The sequence below is a fragment of the Heptranchias perlo genome, chromosome 36 (genome assembly GCF_035084215.1).
Source record: "Heptranchias perlo isolate sHepPer1 chromosome 36, sHepPer1.hap1, whole genome shotgun sequence".
Lineage (NCBI taxonomy): Eukaryota > Metazoa > Chordata > Chondrichthyes > Hexanchiformes > Hexanchidae > Heptranchias > Heptranchias perlo.
The window spans coordinates 15,149,137-15,169,008 of NC_090360.1; the positions used below are offsets into that span (position 1 = coordinate 15,149,137).

The 19,872-nt window shown below is 44.7% G+C and overlaps 1 protein-coding gene across 3 annotated transcripts in view; it reads left to right on the forward strand.

The window, feature by feature from the left end:
- vstm4a (V-set and transmembrane domain containing 4a) overlaps positions 1-19,872 on the forward strand; it is a 57,990-nt gene that overhangs the window by 29,058 nt on the left and 9,060 nt on the right. For 2 of the 3 annotated variants that reach the window (XM_067972618.1, XM_067972619.1), the window contains exons 6-9: positions 5,737-5,844; positions 5,972-6,005; positions 7,533-7,639; positions 16,664-16,728. In XM_067972618.1, the coding sequence (XP_067828719.1) occupies positions 5,737-5,844; positions 5,972-6,005; positions 7,533-7,639; positions 16,664-16,728 (314 nt within the window). Of the gene's footprint in view, positions 1-5,736; positions 5,845-5,971; positions 6,006-7,532; positions 7,644-16,663; positions 16,729-19,872 lie in introns of those variants that run through there. The other variant, XM_067972620.1, reaches the window with a different exon arrangement.

Below are 19,872 nucleotides of genomic sequence, written 5' to 3' on the forward strand. Positions count from 1 at the left end.
TAAAGCGCTTTGGGACGTCATGTTGCTGTGAAAGACCCTATATAAATGTAAGTCATTGGTTACCGTAGCATAGTGGTTATGTTACTGGACTAGTAATCCGGAGTCATGAGTTCAAATCCCGCCACGGCAGCTGGGGAATTTAAATTCAATTAAATAAAAATCTGGAACTAAAAAAACTAGTACCAGTAATGGTGGCTATGAAACTATCGGATTGTCGTAAAAACCCATCTGGTTCACTAATGCCCTTTAGGGAAGGAAACCTGCCGTCCTTACCCAGTCTGGCCTATATGTGATTCCAGACCCACAGCAATGTGATTGGTTGATTCTTAACTGCCCTCTGAAATGACCTAGCAAGCCACTCAGTTGTACAATCTCGCTACAAAAATTCATAAGAAATAGAATCATAGGTTACAGCACGGAAGGAGGCCACTCGGCCCATCGAGTGCATGCCGGCTCTATGCAAGAGCAATCCAGCTAATCCTGCTCCCCTGTCCTATTCCCGTAGCCCTGTAATTTTTTTTTTCCTTTCAAGTACTTATCCAGTTCCCTTTTGAAGGCCATGATTGAATCTGCCTCCACCACCCCCTCGGGCAGTGCATTCCAGATCATAACCACTCACTGTGTAAAAAACTTTTTCCTCGTGTCACTTTTTGTTCTTTTGCCAATCACCTTAAATCTATGTCCTCCGGTTCTTGACCCTTCTGCCAATGGGAACAGTTTCTCTCTATCTACTCTCTCTAGACCCTTTTGTGATTTTGAATACCTCCATCAAATCTCCTCACAACAGTCTCTGTTCCAAGGAGAACAACCCCAGCTTCTCCAGTCTATCCACGTAACTAAAGTCCTTCATTCCTGGAATCATTCTAGTAAATCTCTTCTACACCCTCTCAAAGGCCTTCACATCTTTCCTAAAGTGCGGTGCCCAGAACTGGACACAATACTCCAGTTATGGCCGAACGAATGTTTTATAAAGGTTCATCATGACTTCCATACTTTTGTACTCTATGCCCAGGATCCCGTATGCTTTCTCAACCTGCCCTGCCACCTTCAATGATTTGTGCACATATACCCCCAGATCTCTCTATTCCTGTACCCTTTTTAGAATTGTGCCCTCTAGTTTATATTGCCTCTCCTCATTTTTCCTATCAAAATGTATCACTTCGCATTTTTCTGCATTAAATTTCATCTGTCATGTGTCCGCCCATTTCACCAAACTGTCCAAATCCTCTTGAAGTCTATCACTATTCTCCTCACTGTTTACCACACTTCCAAGTTTTGTGTTATCTGCAAATTTTGAAATTGTGCCCTGTACATCCAAGTCCAAGTCATTAATATATATCAAGAAAAGCAGTTGTCCCAGCACTGACCTCTGGGGAACACCACTTTACACCTCCCTCCAGTCCAAAAAACAACCATTCAACACTACTCTCTGATTCCTGTCACTTAGCCAATTCTGTATCCATGTTGCTACTGCCCCCTTTATTCCATGGGCCGCAATCTTGTTGGTAAGCCTATCATGCAGCACTTTATCAAATGCCTTTTGAAAGTCCGTATACACCACATCAACTGCATTTCCCTCATCTACCCTCTCTGTTACCTCATCAAAAAACTCTATCAGGTTAGTTAAACACGATTTGCTTTTAACAAATCCATGCTGGCTTTCCCTAATCAATCCACACTTGTCCAAGTGATTGCTAATTCTGTCCCAGATTATCATTTCTAAAAGTTTCCCCACCACTGAGGTTAAACTGACTGGCCTGTAGTTGCTGGGTTTATCCTTTTTTGAACAAGAGTATAACATTTTCAATTCTCCAGTCCTCTGGCATCATCCCCGTATCTAAGGATATTTGGAACATTAAGGCCAGTACCTCTGCAATTTGCACCCTTACTTCCCTTAGCAACCTAGGATGCATCTCATCCGGACCGGGCGACTTATCTACTTTAAGTACAACTGGCCTTTCAAGTACCTCTTCTTCATCAATTTTTAGCTCATCCAGTATCTCAACTATATCTTCCTTTACTGAGACTCTGGCAGCATCTTCTTCTTTGGTAAAGACAGATGCAAAGTACTCAGTTAGTACCTCAGCCATGCTCTCTGCCTCAATGAGTAGGGACCATAAAGGAGATGTAATCGGCCCCACCCCTCCTCTTCCTACCTGTTTACTGTTTACTGTCTACTGTTTGCCTGTAGAAGACATTTGGATTCCCTTTTATGTTGGCCACTAGTCTATTCTCATACTCTCTCATTGCCCCTCTTATTTCCTTTTTCACTTCCCCTCTCAACTTAATATCAACCTGTCAGGTGAACGATGTGATTTCATTTCCACATCGTTCACCTGAGGAAGGAGGTAGCCTCCAAAAGCTTGTGAATTTAAAATAAAATTGCTGGACTATAACTTGGTGTCGTAAAATTGTTTACTAATATCAACCTGACATCTGTCATACGCCCCTTTTTTTCCATTTCATCTTACTCACTATCTCTTTTGTCATCCAGGGAGCTCTGGCTTTAGTTGCCCTACCTTTCTGCCTCGTGGAAATGTGTCCAGACTGTATCCGAGCCCTCTCCTCTTAAGAATAAAACTGGACGGACCCTAGGCACCGGACACGACAAAGACAAAGGCAAACCAAGCCCAGTCGACCCTGCAAAGTCCTCCTCACTAACATCTGGGGATTTGTGCCAAAATTGGGAGAGCTGTCCCACAGGCTAGTCAAGCAACAGCCTGACATAGCCATACTCACAGAATCATACCTTTCAGCCAATGTCCCAGACTCTTCCATCACCATCCCCGTGTATGTCCTGTCCCACCGGTAGACAAACACACCAGAGGTGGCGCCATAGTGGTATTCAGTCAGGAGGGAGTGGCTCTGGGACTCATCAACATTGACTCCAGACCCCATGAAATCTCATGGCATCAGGTCAAACATGGGCAAGGAAACCTCCTGCTGATTACCACCTACAGCCCTCCCTCAGCTGATGAATCAGTCCTCCTCCATGTTGAGCACCACTTGGAGGCAGCACTGAGAGTAACAAGGGCACAGAATGTACACTGGGTGGGGGATTTCAATGTCCATCACCAAGAGTGGCTTGGTAGCACCACTACTGACTGAGTTGGCCGAGTCCAAAAGGACATAGCTGCCAGACTGGGCCTGCTGCAAGTGGTGAGATAACCAACACGAGGGAAAAACCTACTTGACCTTGTCCTCACCAATCTACCTGTCGCAGATGCATCTATCCATGACAGTATTGGTAGGAGTGACCACCGCACAGTCCTTGTGGAGATGAAGTCCCATCTTCATATTGAGGACACCGTCCATCATGTTGTGTGGCACTACCACCGTGCTAAATGGATTAGATTCAGAACAGATCTAGCAGCTCAAAACTGGGCATCCATGAGGCGCTGTGGGCCATCAGCAGCAGCAGAATTGTATTCCAGCACAATCTGTAACCTCATGGCCCAGCATATCCCTCACTCTACCATTACCAACAAGCCAGGGGATCAACCCTGGTTCAATGAGGAGTGTAGAAGAGCATGCCAGGAGCAGCACCAGGCATACCTAAAAATGAGGTGCCAACCTGGTGAAGCTATAACTCAGGACTACATGCATGCTAAATAGTGGAAGCAGCATGCTGTAGACAGAGCTAAGCTGATCCCACAATCAGATCAAAGCTCTGCAGTCCTGCCACATCCAGTCGTGAATGGTGGTGGAGAGTTAAACAACTAAAGGGAGGAGGAGGCTCCTTGAACATCTCCATCCTCAATGATGGCAGAGCCCAGCACGTGAGTGCAAAAGACAAGGCTGAGTTGTTTGCAACCATCTTCAGCCAGATGTGCCGAGTGGATGATCCATCTCGGCCTCCTTCCAAGATCACCCACCATTACAGAAGCCAGTCTTCAGCCAATTCGATTCACTCCACGTGATATCAAGAAACGGCTGAGTGCACTGGATACAGCAAAGGCTATGGGCCCCGACAACATCCCAGCTGTAGTGCTGAAGACTTGCGCTCCAGAACTAGCCGCGCCTCTAGCCAAGCTGTTCCTGTACAGCTACAACACTGGCATCTACCCGACAATGTGGAAAATTGACCAGGTATGTCATGTCCACAAAAAGCAGGACAAATCCAATCCGGCCAATTACCGCCCCATTAGTCCACTCTCAATCATCAGCAAAGTGATGGAAGGTGTCGTCGACAGTGCTATCAAGCGGCACTTACCAAGAACCTGCTCACCGATGCTCAGTTTGGGTTCCGCCAGGACCACTTGGCTCCAGACCTCATTACAGCCTTGGTCCAAACATGGACAAAAGAGCTGAATTCCAGAGGTGAGGTGAGAGTTACTGACCTTGACATCAAGGCAGCATTTGACCGAGTGTGGCATCAAGGAGCCCTAGTAAAATTTAGGTCAATGGGAATCAGGGGGAAAACGCTCCAGTGGCTGGAGTCGTACCTAGCACAAAGGAAGGTGGTAGTGGTTGTTGGAGGCCAATCATCTCAGTCCCAGGACATTGCTGCAGGGGTTCCTCAGGGCAGTGTCCTCGGCCCAACCACCTTCAGCTGCTTCATCAATGACCTTCCCTCCATCATAAGGTCAGAAGTGGGGATGTTCGCTGATGATTGCACAGTGTTCAGTTCCATTCGCAACTCCTCAGATAATGAAGCAGTCTGTGCCTGCATGCAGCAAGACCTGGACAACATCCAGGCTTGGGCTGATAAGTGGCAAGTAACATTCGTGCCAGGCAATGACCATCTCCAACAAGAGAGAGTCTAACCACCTCCGCTTGACATTCAACGGCATTACCATCGCCGAATCCCCCACCATCAACATCCGGGGGTCACCATTGACCAGAAACTTAACTGGACCAGCCACGTAAATACTGTGGCTACAAGAGCAGGTCAGAGGCTGGGTATTCTGTGGCGAGTGACTCACCTCCTGACTCCCCAAAGCCTTTCCACCATCTACACGGCATAAGTCAGGAGTGTAATGGAATACTCTCCACTTGCCTGGATAAGTGCAGCTCCAACAACTCACAAGAAGCTCGACACCATCCGGGATAATGCAGCCCGCTTGATTGGCACCCCATCCACCACCTTAAACATTCACTCCCTCCACCACCGACACACCGTGGCTGCAGTGTGTACCATCTACAAGAGGCACTGCAGCAACTCGCAAGGCTTCTTCGACAGCACCTCCCAAACCCATGACCTCTCCCACCTAGAAGGACAAGAGCAGCAGGCACATGTGAACACCACCACCTGCACGTTCCCCTCCATGCTGACCATCCTGATTTGGAAATTTATCGACATTCCTTCATCGTCGTTGGGTCAAAATCCTGGAACTCCCTACCTATCACCACATGGAGTGCAGCGGTTCAAGAAGGCGGCTCACCACCACCTTCTCAAGGGCAATTAGGGATGGGCAATAAATGCTGACCTTGCCAGCGACGCCCACATCCCATGAACGAATAAAAAATAAATATATGTATAATGTATTAATTTCAAAAGAGAGTTTAATAGAGAGAGTTTATTATTATTGAGATTATTATACATGAAACTTCAATATAAACCTAATCACAAAAAAGAAATATCACTATGTCACACAGAGACTCAAGGATTATTCTAGTTTCTAGTAACTGAATACATTTTATTGCTAAGAGGATTGTCTACCGCTGTTGTAGTTTACATTGTAGGAAACCTGCATCTGTTAATGGAACTCACCAGTGTTTGTGCTTTATTTTCAGATCTGTATCTTTATGCAACGCTGGTGTGCTCTCTGGGGATTATATCGGTGATGCTTTTTGCAGCAGTTATCATTTGTCAGACTCTGAAAAACAGGAAGAAAACAAGAGGTGACTATGATAGCTCAAAAGATAAACCTGACATTTTAACGTGCCTCCCTTATCAGGCAACATCATCTACCTCGTGCTATTCCATTTTGTATATACAGATTTTCATCTTTTTGAATTCCTTTTACAGTGAGAACATATTTGACAAAAGGCCCATACAGCAGGTATTGTTTTTAAGTACTTTTTTGGTGAATTTTGTAATTGTAAATGGAATAATTTCTCACTTTGGACACTCATTGACAACTCCTTGCACTTCCTGGTCAGGTGTAGTACAGTTAGATCCAGAGTAAGGATTGCCATTCTGTGCCAGCAACAGCTTTAGAATCGTAATTCCCACTACATCAGTGTAACAGTTCCAATCCCACACAAGTCATTCATCTGAGCGAGATTGCTAGTACTGCCACATTAGGGACTGTTTTGTGCTGTGGGCTCTTATGCACTAAGAGTTGGGTTGAAAGCCATCTAAACTCATTTCACACTGGACCCTTGAGGAGATTAATCCCATCAGTCTGGCTGGATTTGAATCCAGGTCCCAGAGGTGAAAGATCCTCTGCTTTTAAGAATTTATTTTTCATATAAGGTATGGCATCCCTTTTCTAAAAGTGAACATGTTAGTTTATATATTCAGATTGTTCTCTACAGATAGCTGACGCTGGAATTATGAACCTTTGGGCAACAAACATTTTGCAGGAAAAATTCAAACCTTATGTAAAGAAATGTTTGTAGAAGTGGGAACTCATTCCTAAATATGACGTGGTGTGCTCATTTATTGTTATTGTGGTTGCTGGGACAATTGGAGCTTTCAAGACTGCGATCGATTGATTTTTGTTAGGTAAGGGTATCAAGGGATTTGGAGCTGAGGTAAATGGAGTTGAGGTACAGATCAGCCATGATCTAATTGAATGGCGGAGCAGGCTCGAGGGGCTGAATGGCCTACTCCTGTTCCTGTGTTATAAATGTTGATGGACTCCAATTGGAGGAGTGCAGATTTAGGCTCCAAATCTGCTTTGTGTTGATTTGGAACAACTGAGCCAAGTTAACCCTCAATGGGGTCAAGTTGTAATAAAAGATTGACAATGAACTGGAGGAGGGGAGGTCAGTTTTAGACACTGTTGGGCCATTCTTATGTTGCATCTTCAATTATTGAGGAAAAACATAGGCTTTGATTTTACTGTGCCTGGATACAACTAACTGCATGAACAGGTACATAGTTGAGACCCTTGAACCTGGATTCGCATCCAAGTTTGAATTCACTCTTTTTGGTCCAGGCACATGGGATATTTAAAGTAAATGTTTTATAAAGATGTAAGTGACTTGAGTGTGTTAGCATGCCCCACTATCTGGGCAGTTCTGACTGGGACAGAAATTAAGCACATTTAAAAACTCGTTTAAAAAAAAAATGGATGAAGGCATATCAGATTTGTGGCTATTCCTTGCTCATAGTCAAGAGTGTTCTTTAAAGAGAAAGGTCATAAAGAGTATGCTCTTCCTGATTAGATTGGAGACGGCCCCTTTGTCTATCTCTGGTACATTAATACCCTGTGGAAGACAAAAAACAAAAGTAAAAAACATGCAAGGCCACTTTCTGATGGAAATTATGTCTAGCCAGCAGCTTATTGTTTTTCCTTACACAGATTGGATGGTGAAAACTAACCACATGGAAATCGGAATAAAAGTCTTGTGTTTTACAGCTCAGGAGAAACCGTGATAAGTACGGGAAGCACATCACTCCTACAACCCAATTCGAAAAAGAAAAAAATTGCAGCCCAAGACCCACCACCACCAATTCCAGTTAAACGTAGGTCTGAATGGATCATACTCTATGTAGCTTAAAGTAAAGCAACGTTGGTGCAGATTAACTGGTGTTTCTGCTCGTTTTCTCTTTGTGGGACTTTGCTCTGAGCAAATTGGCTCCCACTTTTCTCCATGGCAACAGCAACATGCATTTATATAGTGCCTTTAAAACATCCCAAGGTGTTCTACACAACAGTGACAACACTTGAAACGTAATTCACTGGCTGTGAAACGGTTCGGGACTTCCAGTGGATATGAAAGGCACGATATAAATGCAAGTTCTTTCTTTCTCTTTCTTTTAGTACTAACCTAGAAAGGTTAGAAAGGCCTCAGGGTCAATCCCTGGCCTGAATTGAGTGAGCTGGTCTCAGCCGTGATAGCAGAAGGTGGTGCAGATTTCTCTCCTGGCGATTTAGTGACTTCTGCTGGAATCCCGCCCCCCCCCGACTGGGTGGATGTCAGGTGATAACAGGACTGGGCTCGGCTGTGAGGCTCCCCCTGGTTGAATACCTCCAGGCTCACATATGATCAATGGTCACTTGGTTGAGGTACTAGAATGTTTCTGACAAATCAGCATTAATAGTATACAGCAGTTTATGGATACTCTCTTGTTAACCAAGCTGGAGATGTCACTGAGCTAATGCAGGGCACTCAAGAATACACTTGGAGTTTATGACGCTTCTAGATGGGAGTATTTGCTAACGTTGGTTAATATTCATTTGATTTTGTGCTAAATACTTTGAAGGGTTAGCTGATACCAACATGCCGTAACTCTGCCATGGTGCTGGGGTGACCTGATAATGGATGTGGAAGAATTAATTTAATTAATGATGGTAGGAGATAAAATTGCACATCAACATCATGTAAAACCCAACTGGAATTTCCCTCCTGTCAGTGTGTATTTGTTGAATTATCTGTGGAGTATCTCAATGATTTATCTGCCTAATGCTCCAACATATTTCAGGAGATGCTTTGCTATTATTATGAAAATGTGATCGTCCATGGATCAATGGCCATTGTGATCTTTCACGGAAGACGACCCATCTCTTTACATTTTGTTTATATTTTTACCCAGCTTTATCACCTTCTATCCTGAAAGTGCCTACTGGGCTAGAGCTGCACTCTGATTTGCAATTTCCCTCCATTACTTAAGAGTTGATGGTTCTGTATCAGTTCCTTCTCCCCCACCTTTCCCAAGTAAAGGGCACTTTCACCCAACAGAAGGATGGGAGCCAAAGTCACATGTGTCAATCCTTCTGTCTTTCCTGAGCCTCGCACAACTGTCCCCGTCCGATCCAATATTGTGATTCAGTCGTGTCTTAAAGATTTCTTATATATCAGATCCATCTCTTCAGTACAGAACACTCATTGTTTGGTCGATTCATTTGAATATGTGAAAGTGGCTTGAAAGCAGAAACGCAATTATTATTAAAGGGATCATACGGTTTTGAGTAACTACTGATTTAGTTATTATCTGAGGTCAGTTAAATGCTCCCACAAATCACGCCCTCCGCCCCACTCCCCAGCACCCCCTCCCCCACACATTCTTTTTACTGAAAGAACTGTACAATTTGGGATGAAGTTCTCTGTGCCCCGCCTGCCAATCAAGATGTGTTCCGGGAAAAGAGATGGAAGCACTGCCCTTTCCAGCATTCCAGCTATTCCCGCTTACACAGTTAACAGTAATAAAGGGGTACTTAGGATATCAATCAGCACAAGTACATAAAGGCCATTTGACTGCTGAAGAATTGATTGATGGAGACTGCTTGTAATTGCTGGCAGCTGCCTAACCCTCCCACTGACACAGCTATTAATGAATTAGTGGAAATCTAATTAATGGACCAAGATGATGTCCAGCATTTTATTTATTTACCTTACGTGTTTTGCATTGTTCACATTCTTTACAGCATTTTAGAACAGAAATAGAAAAGAATTAGCTTCACTGTAAACAGATAACTAGAAATGTTCTGTGTAGTCTCATCATGTTAAAATAGTTGCTATACTACGTATACAAATATATAATATATACAATGCACATAAGCATATACACACGTACAGTGCACATACACATATGTAGGTACACATATAGTACACATATATGCACGTACACACCCATACAGTGCACTTACATATATAATACACAATATATACAGTGCACATACACATATAATAGATATACATATATACACATATATGTGTATAGATATACAGATATACATATGCTCACACATACATATATAGTGCACATAAACATATATAGATACACATACACAGTGCACATACACATATACAGATACACATATATACAGTGCACATACACATATATAGATACACATACAGTGCACATATACATATAATAGATATACATATATAGTGCACACACATACATTTATACAGTGCACATAAACATATATATACATTTATACAGTGCACATACACATATATATATATGCACATATGCATATACACGCACAATGTATATACACAAAAATAAATACATATATACACACATATATAAAAATATATGCTGCAGCTGGAGATTTTTGCAGCCTTCCTATACACAACAAGTGAACGCAGAACTGCAGTCTGACAAACTGTTGATGTCATATGAGTCTTATTCTAGTTCCTGCTCTCAGCTTAGGCTGTGCACCTCATCTTTAGTTGTTTTCTCGCCTCTGACGTTTGTGTGTGATTGGGATATATCAATTCTAGTGTCATCAAAGTTTGATCAGATTTCAGGCCCTACACTCTGCAGGTAGCTCACTGGATTCTCAATAGGTCAGGGATGCCACCCCAACTGATTCTCCACTGATTACCAACAAAGTTATGGGAACACTACATGACTTGGGGAAAAGCATTATTCGTGGTGAAGACCATCAGAGTCTTGAAGACGCACCAAGGTTTTACAGGAAAACAGACTGTGTTTGAATTCAATGGAATTTTTGACCAGAAAAAGATATAGCATGCTGCTCCACACTGCCGCTGATGTCTCATGCCACCATGGTTAATCCTTCAGTTGGAATAAGGGGACTGTCTGAACCATGAACTGCTCAATGCATGGCTGACAGGTGGTGCACTCCTATGATTTAATCTTCCACTACTCCACTACCTTGAAAAGCTTCATCTGGTGGCACATTTAAGAATTGACAAATTCACCACTGAGGGCAGATACCGTGTTTCCATTGGCACCTTGTCTCCATCTATCTTGCCCTAGTGACCATTCTTCATGATAGTGACATTGGGGTCGATTTTCGAATGGCCGAGCGGTTGCATTCGTGGCGGGGGGGCTGCTAAAATCGGGGATTCCCGGGGCGAGTCCAGAGCCCGGCTCCAACCCGCCCACTTCCGGGTTCTCCAATGACGCGCTTAGATGCGGGTGCAGCCCCCGCACGTGGGACTCCCGCCAGCAATTAAAGCTGGCGGGATCCCAATTAAACCAATTAATTAGATGGTTCAGGTCGTTTGCAGACCTGATTGAGAGGATATTTTAGGAGGGGTGGGATTTTCATATCAACTGAGAATGTTTCCCGTACTGGGGGAAACACTCCCAGATGAAACAGACGTGTTGCAGCCACCAGCCTGTGGGAGCTGCAAAGGTCCATTTGACAGGTGTGGGGGGAGACCCTCGCTCATTGCAGGAGGCCACTCTGTCACTTTGGACAAAGTTTGGCCTCCACCACCCTCCTCCTAACACAAAAATTCACAAACTTGGAACTTCAACTCCGGTGTGCAGACACATTTACCCACCTTGTGGACCCCCTCAAAGGTACATCTTGCGGATGGCGGCCGCCATAACTGCAGTCGTGACCTCATCGGAGGACGAACAGCATCACCAGCCTCGCCGGCCACGCTGTCCACCTCTGACACGTGGAGCTCCACAACACAGTGCTGTGACACATCCACCTGCACAGCAGGAGGGAGGGCAACCGCAGAGAGAGATGCGTCGCAGAAGGCACTACCCTTGCCACAGGGTCTACAGACCGAGGCTCAGCTTCCTGAACCTCTCTGAGGAGCAGTGCACACGGAGGCTCAGAGTCACTCGACATGTAGTCGTGGACATCTGCAGCCTCCTTCATGCCGAGCTGCTCCCGGCTGACGTGGGCATCATCTTCCTACCTGTCGCTGTCAAAGTCACCACTGCCCTCAGCAACTTCTCCTCCGGATCCTTCCAGGATGCCGCCGGGGACATTGCTGGCGTCTCTCAGTCGTCTGCACAAAAGAGCCCTGCAAATACACCTACACCCACTCTGCAGTGACACAATAGGTGGCATCAGGTGTGGGTCTTCATCGTGATCCTCAGGAAAGGGAATTATTGCACAAACCAGACAAGATTTGCAAAGACGTGGCAGTAGTGGTGATAACAAATTTTAATGTACTTGGCAAAACAAACAAAACTAAATGAAGAACATGACATTCTGTCATACACCCTTGTGCATCCCCTTTGTGCTCATAAAACCTTAGCCTTACGTTTACAGGAACCCCTACGTAGTGCTACCCCTGTGGCTTCAGCAGAGGTAGTGGCAGGTTGCTCTTGTCCATGCCCTGACCAATGAGATGCTTTGCGCAGATGCCCTCTGGGTTTCGGTGCCCGTGAGGGCCCCTCCAAAGACTGCTCCCCTGTGCCTGTGCAGGGGCAGACTCAGCCACCCGGAGAGGAGGCAGCATTGCGGGTACTGGTTGCGAGGGGGGCAATGGGTGAGACGTGGGAGCGCTTTGAGTGGCGTCCCCACTTCCATGTCCCCTTTCGCCATCATCCCTCTCCTGGGCCAGGCCCACATCACTCCTTCCACCCTGCTGGACGACAGTTTGGAGGATTTGTGTGAAGCCTTGGAAGGCCAGTTGTAATGTATCTGTCCGCCTGTTTAAAGTGGCAGAATGTTGCTCACCCTGAATCCGAACAGACATTGTCAGGGCCTGAATGGATTCATTGTTGAGCCATGCTTGAAGCTCGATGGAGGCTAGCCTTCCCTCCATCGCAGACGTTCCCGCACCTACCCGCGACACTATCTCAGAGATGCCTTCACGTCCCTGTGACAGTATTCCACTCATGCAGGAGTTGGACTTCTCCATCCTCTGTGCGATTGTGGAGAGTGTGCGTGGCAACTGTTCTAGTACCTCGGCAAAGTGCTGCTGGCCCTCGATGACTCTCCTTTTCATGGCTGGCCCCAGGGTCCAGCTGAGCAGAGCCTGGAGAAGAGTGCTCCCACCATCGCGGACTCTCCACGGCTGCCCCTGCCACCAGGGTCTGCTCGTGCTCACATGTGCGTGGTGACTCACCATGTGCAAGCCCAACTAACTGAGGACAGGGATCCACCGAGGTGTGTGTATCTGCGCTGGTGGATGGCTGGCTCAGTTGTGACGATGCCCCCTCAGAGGCCAGCAGGGCCTCTGAGGAATCGCGCTCCACAGTCACGGTGGTCGCAGATGGCCCTGCAAGAGAACAGAGAACAAAATTAAGCATGTGGACAGATGTTGAGGTGCTGCAGATGCCAAGTGATGTTAAGATCATTCGCTATCATGAGTGCTGAGTGTTAGATTCCTGTCACCAGCCACTTGTGCGCTCCCATTCTTGGCGTCCGCCACGGACAGGCACTCCAGTGTGCGGCTTATTTCTATTGCCTGCTGCTCCGCGTCCGTTAGGACCACCTCGTGTGGTGGGCCCCCTCTGTTCCGTGCCCTTTCCCGTGCAGTCTGGCATCTCTTCTCCTATCAAGGCAAAACACAGAGAGGCGTGATTGAGTGATGGTTGCATGGTGACCCGCTGCATGCATTGGTGTGGGTGGGGGTGACCGTGAGGGAGGTGCATGGGAGGGTGCGTGTGAGACATAGCCATGAGATTGTATGAGGATTGGGTTGCGTGGTAGTGTTCGAATGGGAACTGGGGCGGTGAGTAAGTGCAGGCAAGGTGAGAATGATGGTTGAGTGGATGTGAGGAGTGATGCGAGAGCGTTGTGGTGGCAGTGCAGAAGGAATTGTGTGGTGGTGGAGGTAATGTGGAAGACGGAGTGTGGGAGAATGCGTAAGTATACTCACTTTGGCTGACCTGGTTAGGTCATTAAAGCGCTTCCTGCACTGGACCCAGGTTCGGCCGACATTGCTGCTGCTGCTGACCTCCTCTGCCACCTCCAGCCAGGCCTTCTTGGTGGCAGAGGGAGGCCACCTCCTCCCCTCCTCACCCCATCGAGCAGCACCTGGAGTGAGGAGTCAGAAAACCTTGCCTCTGGCCTGCTCCATTCTATTATTTTGGTTCTTTGCTGCAGGAGGAGCATTGGAGGACTGCCCCTTTAAATAGGGCTCCTCCTGCTGACAGCCTGTGATGCGGGTGCGCAGTGCGCCCGCTGCGCAGGTCTGCAACAGGAAACCCGGAAGCATGCGTAAGTACCTTGAATAAGGCTGCAATCGCGTGTGGAGCACCCCGATTTCACTGGGCGCGTTACCCATGCACCCAGTCGACCCCCCGCTGCCAACCCACCTCCCTCCTAATATCGGGCCCATTGAGTTTTGGCATGCTATTCAACCATGATAGGGCATTTTAACCAAGACTGATCCTGTCCTCAACCAACGTTCACACACTCTGGCTTTTCCGATACTGGTCACTAGGTAGCAATTCTAAAGGGGAGCATAGTCTGATTTGCCTCCAGTAGTGCCGCTACTGCCAACCTAGCTGAGATGAGCGAACTCAGCCTGAACCAGGGATGAAATATGGGCAGTCCCTTGTCTCAGTACAGGATCAGTCTTGGTTAAAATGCCCTATCATGGTTGAATAGCATGCCAAAACTCAATGGGCCTGATATTAGGAGGGATGTGGGTTGGCAGCGGGGGGTCGACTGGGTGCATGGGTAACGCGCCCAGTGAAATCGGGGTGCTCCACACGCGATTGCAGCCTTATTCAAGGTACTTATGCGTGCTTCCGGGTTTCCTGTTGCAGACCTGCGCAGCGGGCGCACTGTGCAGGCAGTGCATGTACCCAAAGAGTAACAGGTAGTTAGATGATTACAATTGTTATCATTGACTCACAACAGATTAATTTCCTTATATCCATTTGGCTTATTAGAGCGATCCCACAATTCCAGCAGGGAGCCCTTCTCGAAGAGAGCATGGGATAGAGACAACAATGTAGCATCAATTCTGTAACCCATAAGGAAGTCCAATTGTCAAAATCATCCCAATATTCATATGATCCTGATTACCAGACACTATTATGCAGGATTTGAGTGGTTTCCCCAGTAGCGATTCCATTATTAAACACTTTGTTATTCTCAACAGCACAATGATGAATTTTTAACACACTCTGTAAATGATGGATAATATTTCACACACATTTCATTCTGTATCTTTCAACATTAATGCAACATTTTTCAACCCACTGCTAAAAATGTAGGGCTAGAAATTGGTATGCGGCGTCCATGTTTCAGGCGTAAAACGGGTGCAAAGCATACCAATTTAGCAGTGGCATGGCCTGCACCCAATCTGCACAGGCGGTGGTCTCACTGCTAAATTGGTGGGCCTCATTTTTCAAGCCCTAACGCCTTTAAAAGGACCCATTTCGAAGATTTGGCAGCGATGAGTGGGCCCACTTAGGATTTTTCAGTGGCTCCTGCAGCTGCCAACGAACATTAAGTAATAAAACCAATTTTTTTAAAAAACCCGTCCGGGGGAGCCAGGAGGAACAGGGCCTACCTGAGGGCCCGAAATTGACCTCCCGTTTCATCAACGAGCTGTCCGGGAACTCACAGTAGGCGTCCGCAGCTCATCGGTCTAATTTAAATGAGGTGCGAGGCTCAATTTTGATGGAGCCTACCTGTTCCAGCTCAGGGATCATTCCCCGCAGCCAGTTTGCGTTGACAGGCCGGCTGTATGCGATTTCCACCCCTCAGTGTCACACAGATGTTAGAGAACGTTGAGGGATTTGACAGTCGAGTTCCCTTCCATAGCTTCTCATTCTCAATCTCAAGATAGGACCTCAGAGCAGACTGCAGGAGTAAGCCTGATCTCATTAACTCTGGGCTGTATTTGAACCAAAACTGCAGTGTTTGTTATAACTCACCCCACTACTCACTCCCCATTGGATATCATTAGGAGGGAGAAGGATAATAATTGTCCACAAAAAGTTTTTCAAAAATCCCAAAGGGATAAGAAGAATTCACAAACGTTGACCTGGACCATCCCCAAGAAAGCCCCCAAAAGGCCAACATGGAATGTGGCCACAAACTCATAAGAACGTAAGAAATAGGAGCAGGAGTAGGCCAATCGGCCCCTCGAGCCTGCTCCGCCATTCAATAAGATCATGGCTGATCTGATCCTAACCTCAAATCTAAATTTAAGGTTAACTCATTTGAGGTTAAATCTAAACTCACAACATCTTCCCTGTTCTGAGCCCCACAAAGGCCAATGAGTCAATCTTGCAAGACTGCTCCTTATATAAATTGGAGCCTTGATATCTCTTGACTTAGCTGAACCATAAGAATATTGCCAAATTATCTTGACCCCCCCCCAAACCATGCATTATTTCCAGTGTGTGCACAACTGTATTGATGACCTGAATGTGGGAATGTAGCCTCCAAGTACCATGTGACAGAAGTGACTTCAACAAGTATATGTATGTAGACTTTTTGAATGAAAAAAATCCTTCTTCTTTTACTTCTACCCATTTCATTTCCTTTCTATATTTTGATTCACCCTCCCCCCCCCACTCATTATACCTCTGTGTCCTATAATTTACATCCGCAATATGTTCCACCCATGCTAAAGAGCTCGGTGTGTGAGAGCCAGACTGCTGAAGCCAGCAGTGTGAGACCTACTTATTAAAAGGAATTTAAAACCAGTCACCACAAGAAAGCTACGAACAGTTCTGTTCCTCGAGATGGGCAGATACTGCGAGCACACTGAGGCGTGTGTGTGTGTGTGTGTGTGTGCACAAGCTCAGTGTATTCTTTATATCCAGTGTATTCTTTATATCCATTCTTGCTCATGATGTGCATTCTTTGACCACATTAACACGAGAACACATATCTGTTCTTTATTTCAGTACCAACTAGAGTCACGTCGAATAAAAAAAGGTTTTTGAAGAAACATGATGCTAAATCCATTCTGGTAAGCATATGCTGGACGTTTTGTATTTTAGTTACGTTTTGGAAAAGACCTCACTAAACGAACAGGGTTGGGGTCGTGAGTTATTAATTTTAGTCACTTCGGAGAAGGAATTAGAAATGAAAGGGCTGATTCTGGAATTGAACCCTCTCGGTGGGGATCATCACACACAGTGACACACAGGTCAGGCCCGATCTGCACCTCTCACAGGCTTGTCCAATCCCAAACTCGGCCATTAAACGCCGTATGGCTAGTTTTAAATGGATGCCGTATTAACCCAATCCTTTTTTACTTTAGGGGATTATGCTCCTGTTTGTGATCATTTTATCCTAGAAATCTGACACAAAACCTTTTTACTTATAATAAATGCAAGTCTTTAAAACCTATTCGGCTGATAGGGTCACGCTTCTGGAAAAATATTTGCTATATGAGGAGAGTCATTTCTTCCATAATGCTAAGTGCAAAGCAGATTATATTAATCCCGCAAATCTCCTTTAAAACAGAATGATAACTGTTAACTTTCAGTGTGCATCTAACACAATAGCCCTTTGAATCAAATAGAGGGATTGTCCTGGAATCTCCAAGAATTAAAGATTAATCTCCAGGACACTGCTGCAAGTAACCCAGGAGAAAAATCATAGGGCCATTAAAAAAATGGTGTATTTTTAATCCATTTTCTTTGAAGACTTTTGTTTATTAGTTAAAAAAAAATATTGCAGATGGGGAAAAAAGGCAGTTTGACTGGGCGGGTCATTGGAAGCAGGAGGTCATGTGACAAAACCTCCAGGAATACGTCCAAACTGAGTTGGCAACCCTATCAGGTGCTTGTAGTTAATTCTAGTCTCTTTTGCTTGTATTTTTTTATTGTATGCATCTTATATAAATATCTGCCACTTCCTGCAGTATTTTTATGTATTTATATTGTCAGAGCGTTACAACCAAGCAATAAGCATACACAGAATCTGGGCTGCTATCACTTCACATACAATTTACTCATCATAGACTTGCTAATTTTATTGTATCTTTATTGCTTTCTTAGATCCAATTATTTATTTAGTGCTCTTTGGCTTTATTGAATTATATTTACTATCAGACTATCATAAAAATGTATGAAAACAACACATCAACCCAACATGCAGGGTGACCTATATTCCAGAATGCAGCATTATTTTTCATATCCACACATAATAAAATAAAGAATAAATAGATAATCTACAATGGAACACAATGCAATTTTACAATAATTCAATAAAACACCCAGAGAATGTGATTTCATAACTTGATGTGCTAAAATTTGCATGAGTTGGGTTTGCTGGGACTATTTTAAGAGAGGCAGTAATAGCCCATAAAAAAACTGCTGTAGTGGAAATCAGAATAAAACAAACGGTAATTAAATGAGAGAGTAGAATTTAACACACACATTGAGGGTGGCTGGCAAGAAAAAAGTATTATTTAACTCTGATCACATCACCAACACACAATGGCTGAAATATTACAATTGCTGCTTTGGCAATATTACATTATTGTCTTAATCCACTCACAGGCCTATTGTGTTTAATGAAAAACTTTTATTACATCTCTTAAGTTCTGTGAAGGTTCTTTTAAATTAACTTTTGTTTGTAAATCGATTTTTTTTTCCCCCCTCAATGTTTCGTAGACATCTTTATTGAGTTGCACCTGTTTGATGCTTACTTTATTTTGCCAAATGCTATGTAAATTGTGAAAGGGTGTGGTTTATTCTGAAAATGATGGCCAAATGTAAGGAATCTTACAACACCAGGTTATAGTCCAACAGTTTTATTTGAAAATCACAAGCTTTCGGAGGCTTTCTCCTTCGTCAGGTGATGAAGGAGAAAGCCTCCGAAAGCTTGTGATTTTCAAATAAAACTGTTGGACTATAACCTGGTGTTGTAAGATTCCTTACATTTGTCCACCCCAGTCCATCACCGGCATCTCCACATCATGAAAATGATGGCAGCAATGCAGACCAAACAATACACAGACAAGTAGCACTTGGGAACTGTTGGTTTATACCAATCAAGGAGTTAAAGACGGGTTTGCTTTTTGTTCCTACTAGATTTGCGAAGGCTCTATGTAAATGTCTCTCACCTAGTAATTTGCTGGCACAACATCCCTTGATTGCCAAATATACATATTGTAGATATAAGTTACCCTATGTCAACAAGTTTAAAGGCTCAGTTGAAGTGTTATGCTGACAGTAATAAATCGCTGTGTGAATAGAATGCAGGTCATTGAAAGTCTGATCCTTCTAAGTATTCAGATATAGGAAAAGGGGAATCAGCTTCCAATCAAAATGTTTTAGATTTTGAAATGACTGCACTGGCCTTGTACCTGCATGTCCACACATATAGGGCAAAATTGTCCTTTCTTTACATTGAGGTGAAACACCATTTGCATTATGGAAAGCTATCATAGGAACATAGGAATTGCTAAACAAAGACTAACGTCCATATAGTTCACCTTCTACTATCCTGGTAGTCACATGATACAATGATAATGGAGTTATTGACTAATCATAGCAATCAATCTCTATATCATCAATCAATCAATATCATGCATCTCGTCACCCCTTCCGTTACCATGGTGCACGGAGAGGAGGGGACAGAAGTCCATTGATGTTATGCCATTTCCTGCCAACTCAATGTTATTTACTTTGGTGGTTCTGGTGGGTGTACCACCTATCAGCACAACGCCCTTGGAAGAATGGATTATTGCCAACACATATTAGAACTCTTGATTTATTTTAAATTTGGATGTACCAGACCCCAGGGATCCAAGTAAGCCAAAGTTTTTTTTAAACAGTGAGGAAATGGCTTCATGGTCTGTGCTGCATTGTGAATTTTTTATATTCTAAATGCCCAATCTTTGAGTGTCTGTTGTCTGTAACTGGCTACACAACAATGTATTTATTGGCCCAGATTTTGCTGTCAAGATAATGGTGAGGCTAATGGCACTCTCTTTATGTGCAAATGGTACAGCAACTTCAGGCCAGGGGAAGATGCGCGATTGAACAGGGATATCCAAAAGTTCCTGTCCAAGATGCGCAGCTCTGCCGTTAGCTTCATGAAAACGGCGTCTAGCTGTCTGCCTCACCATTGAAATGCATTGAACGGCGTGAAGTTGCTG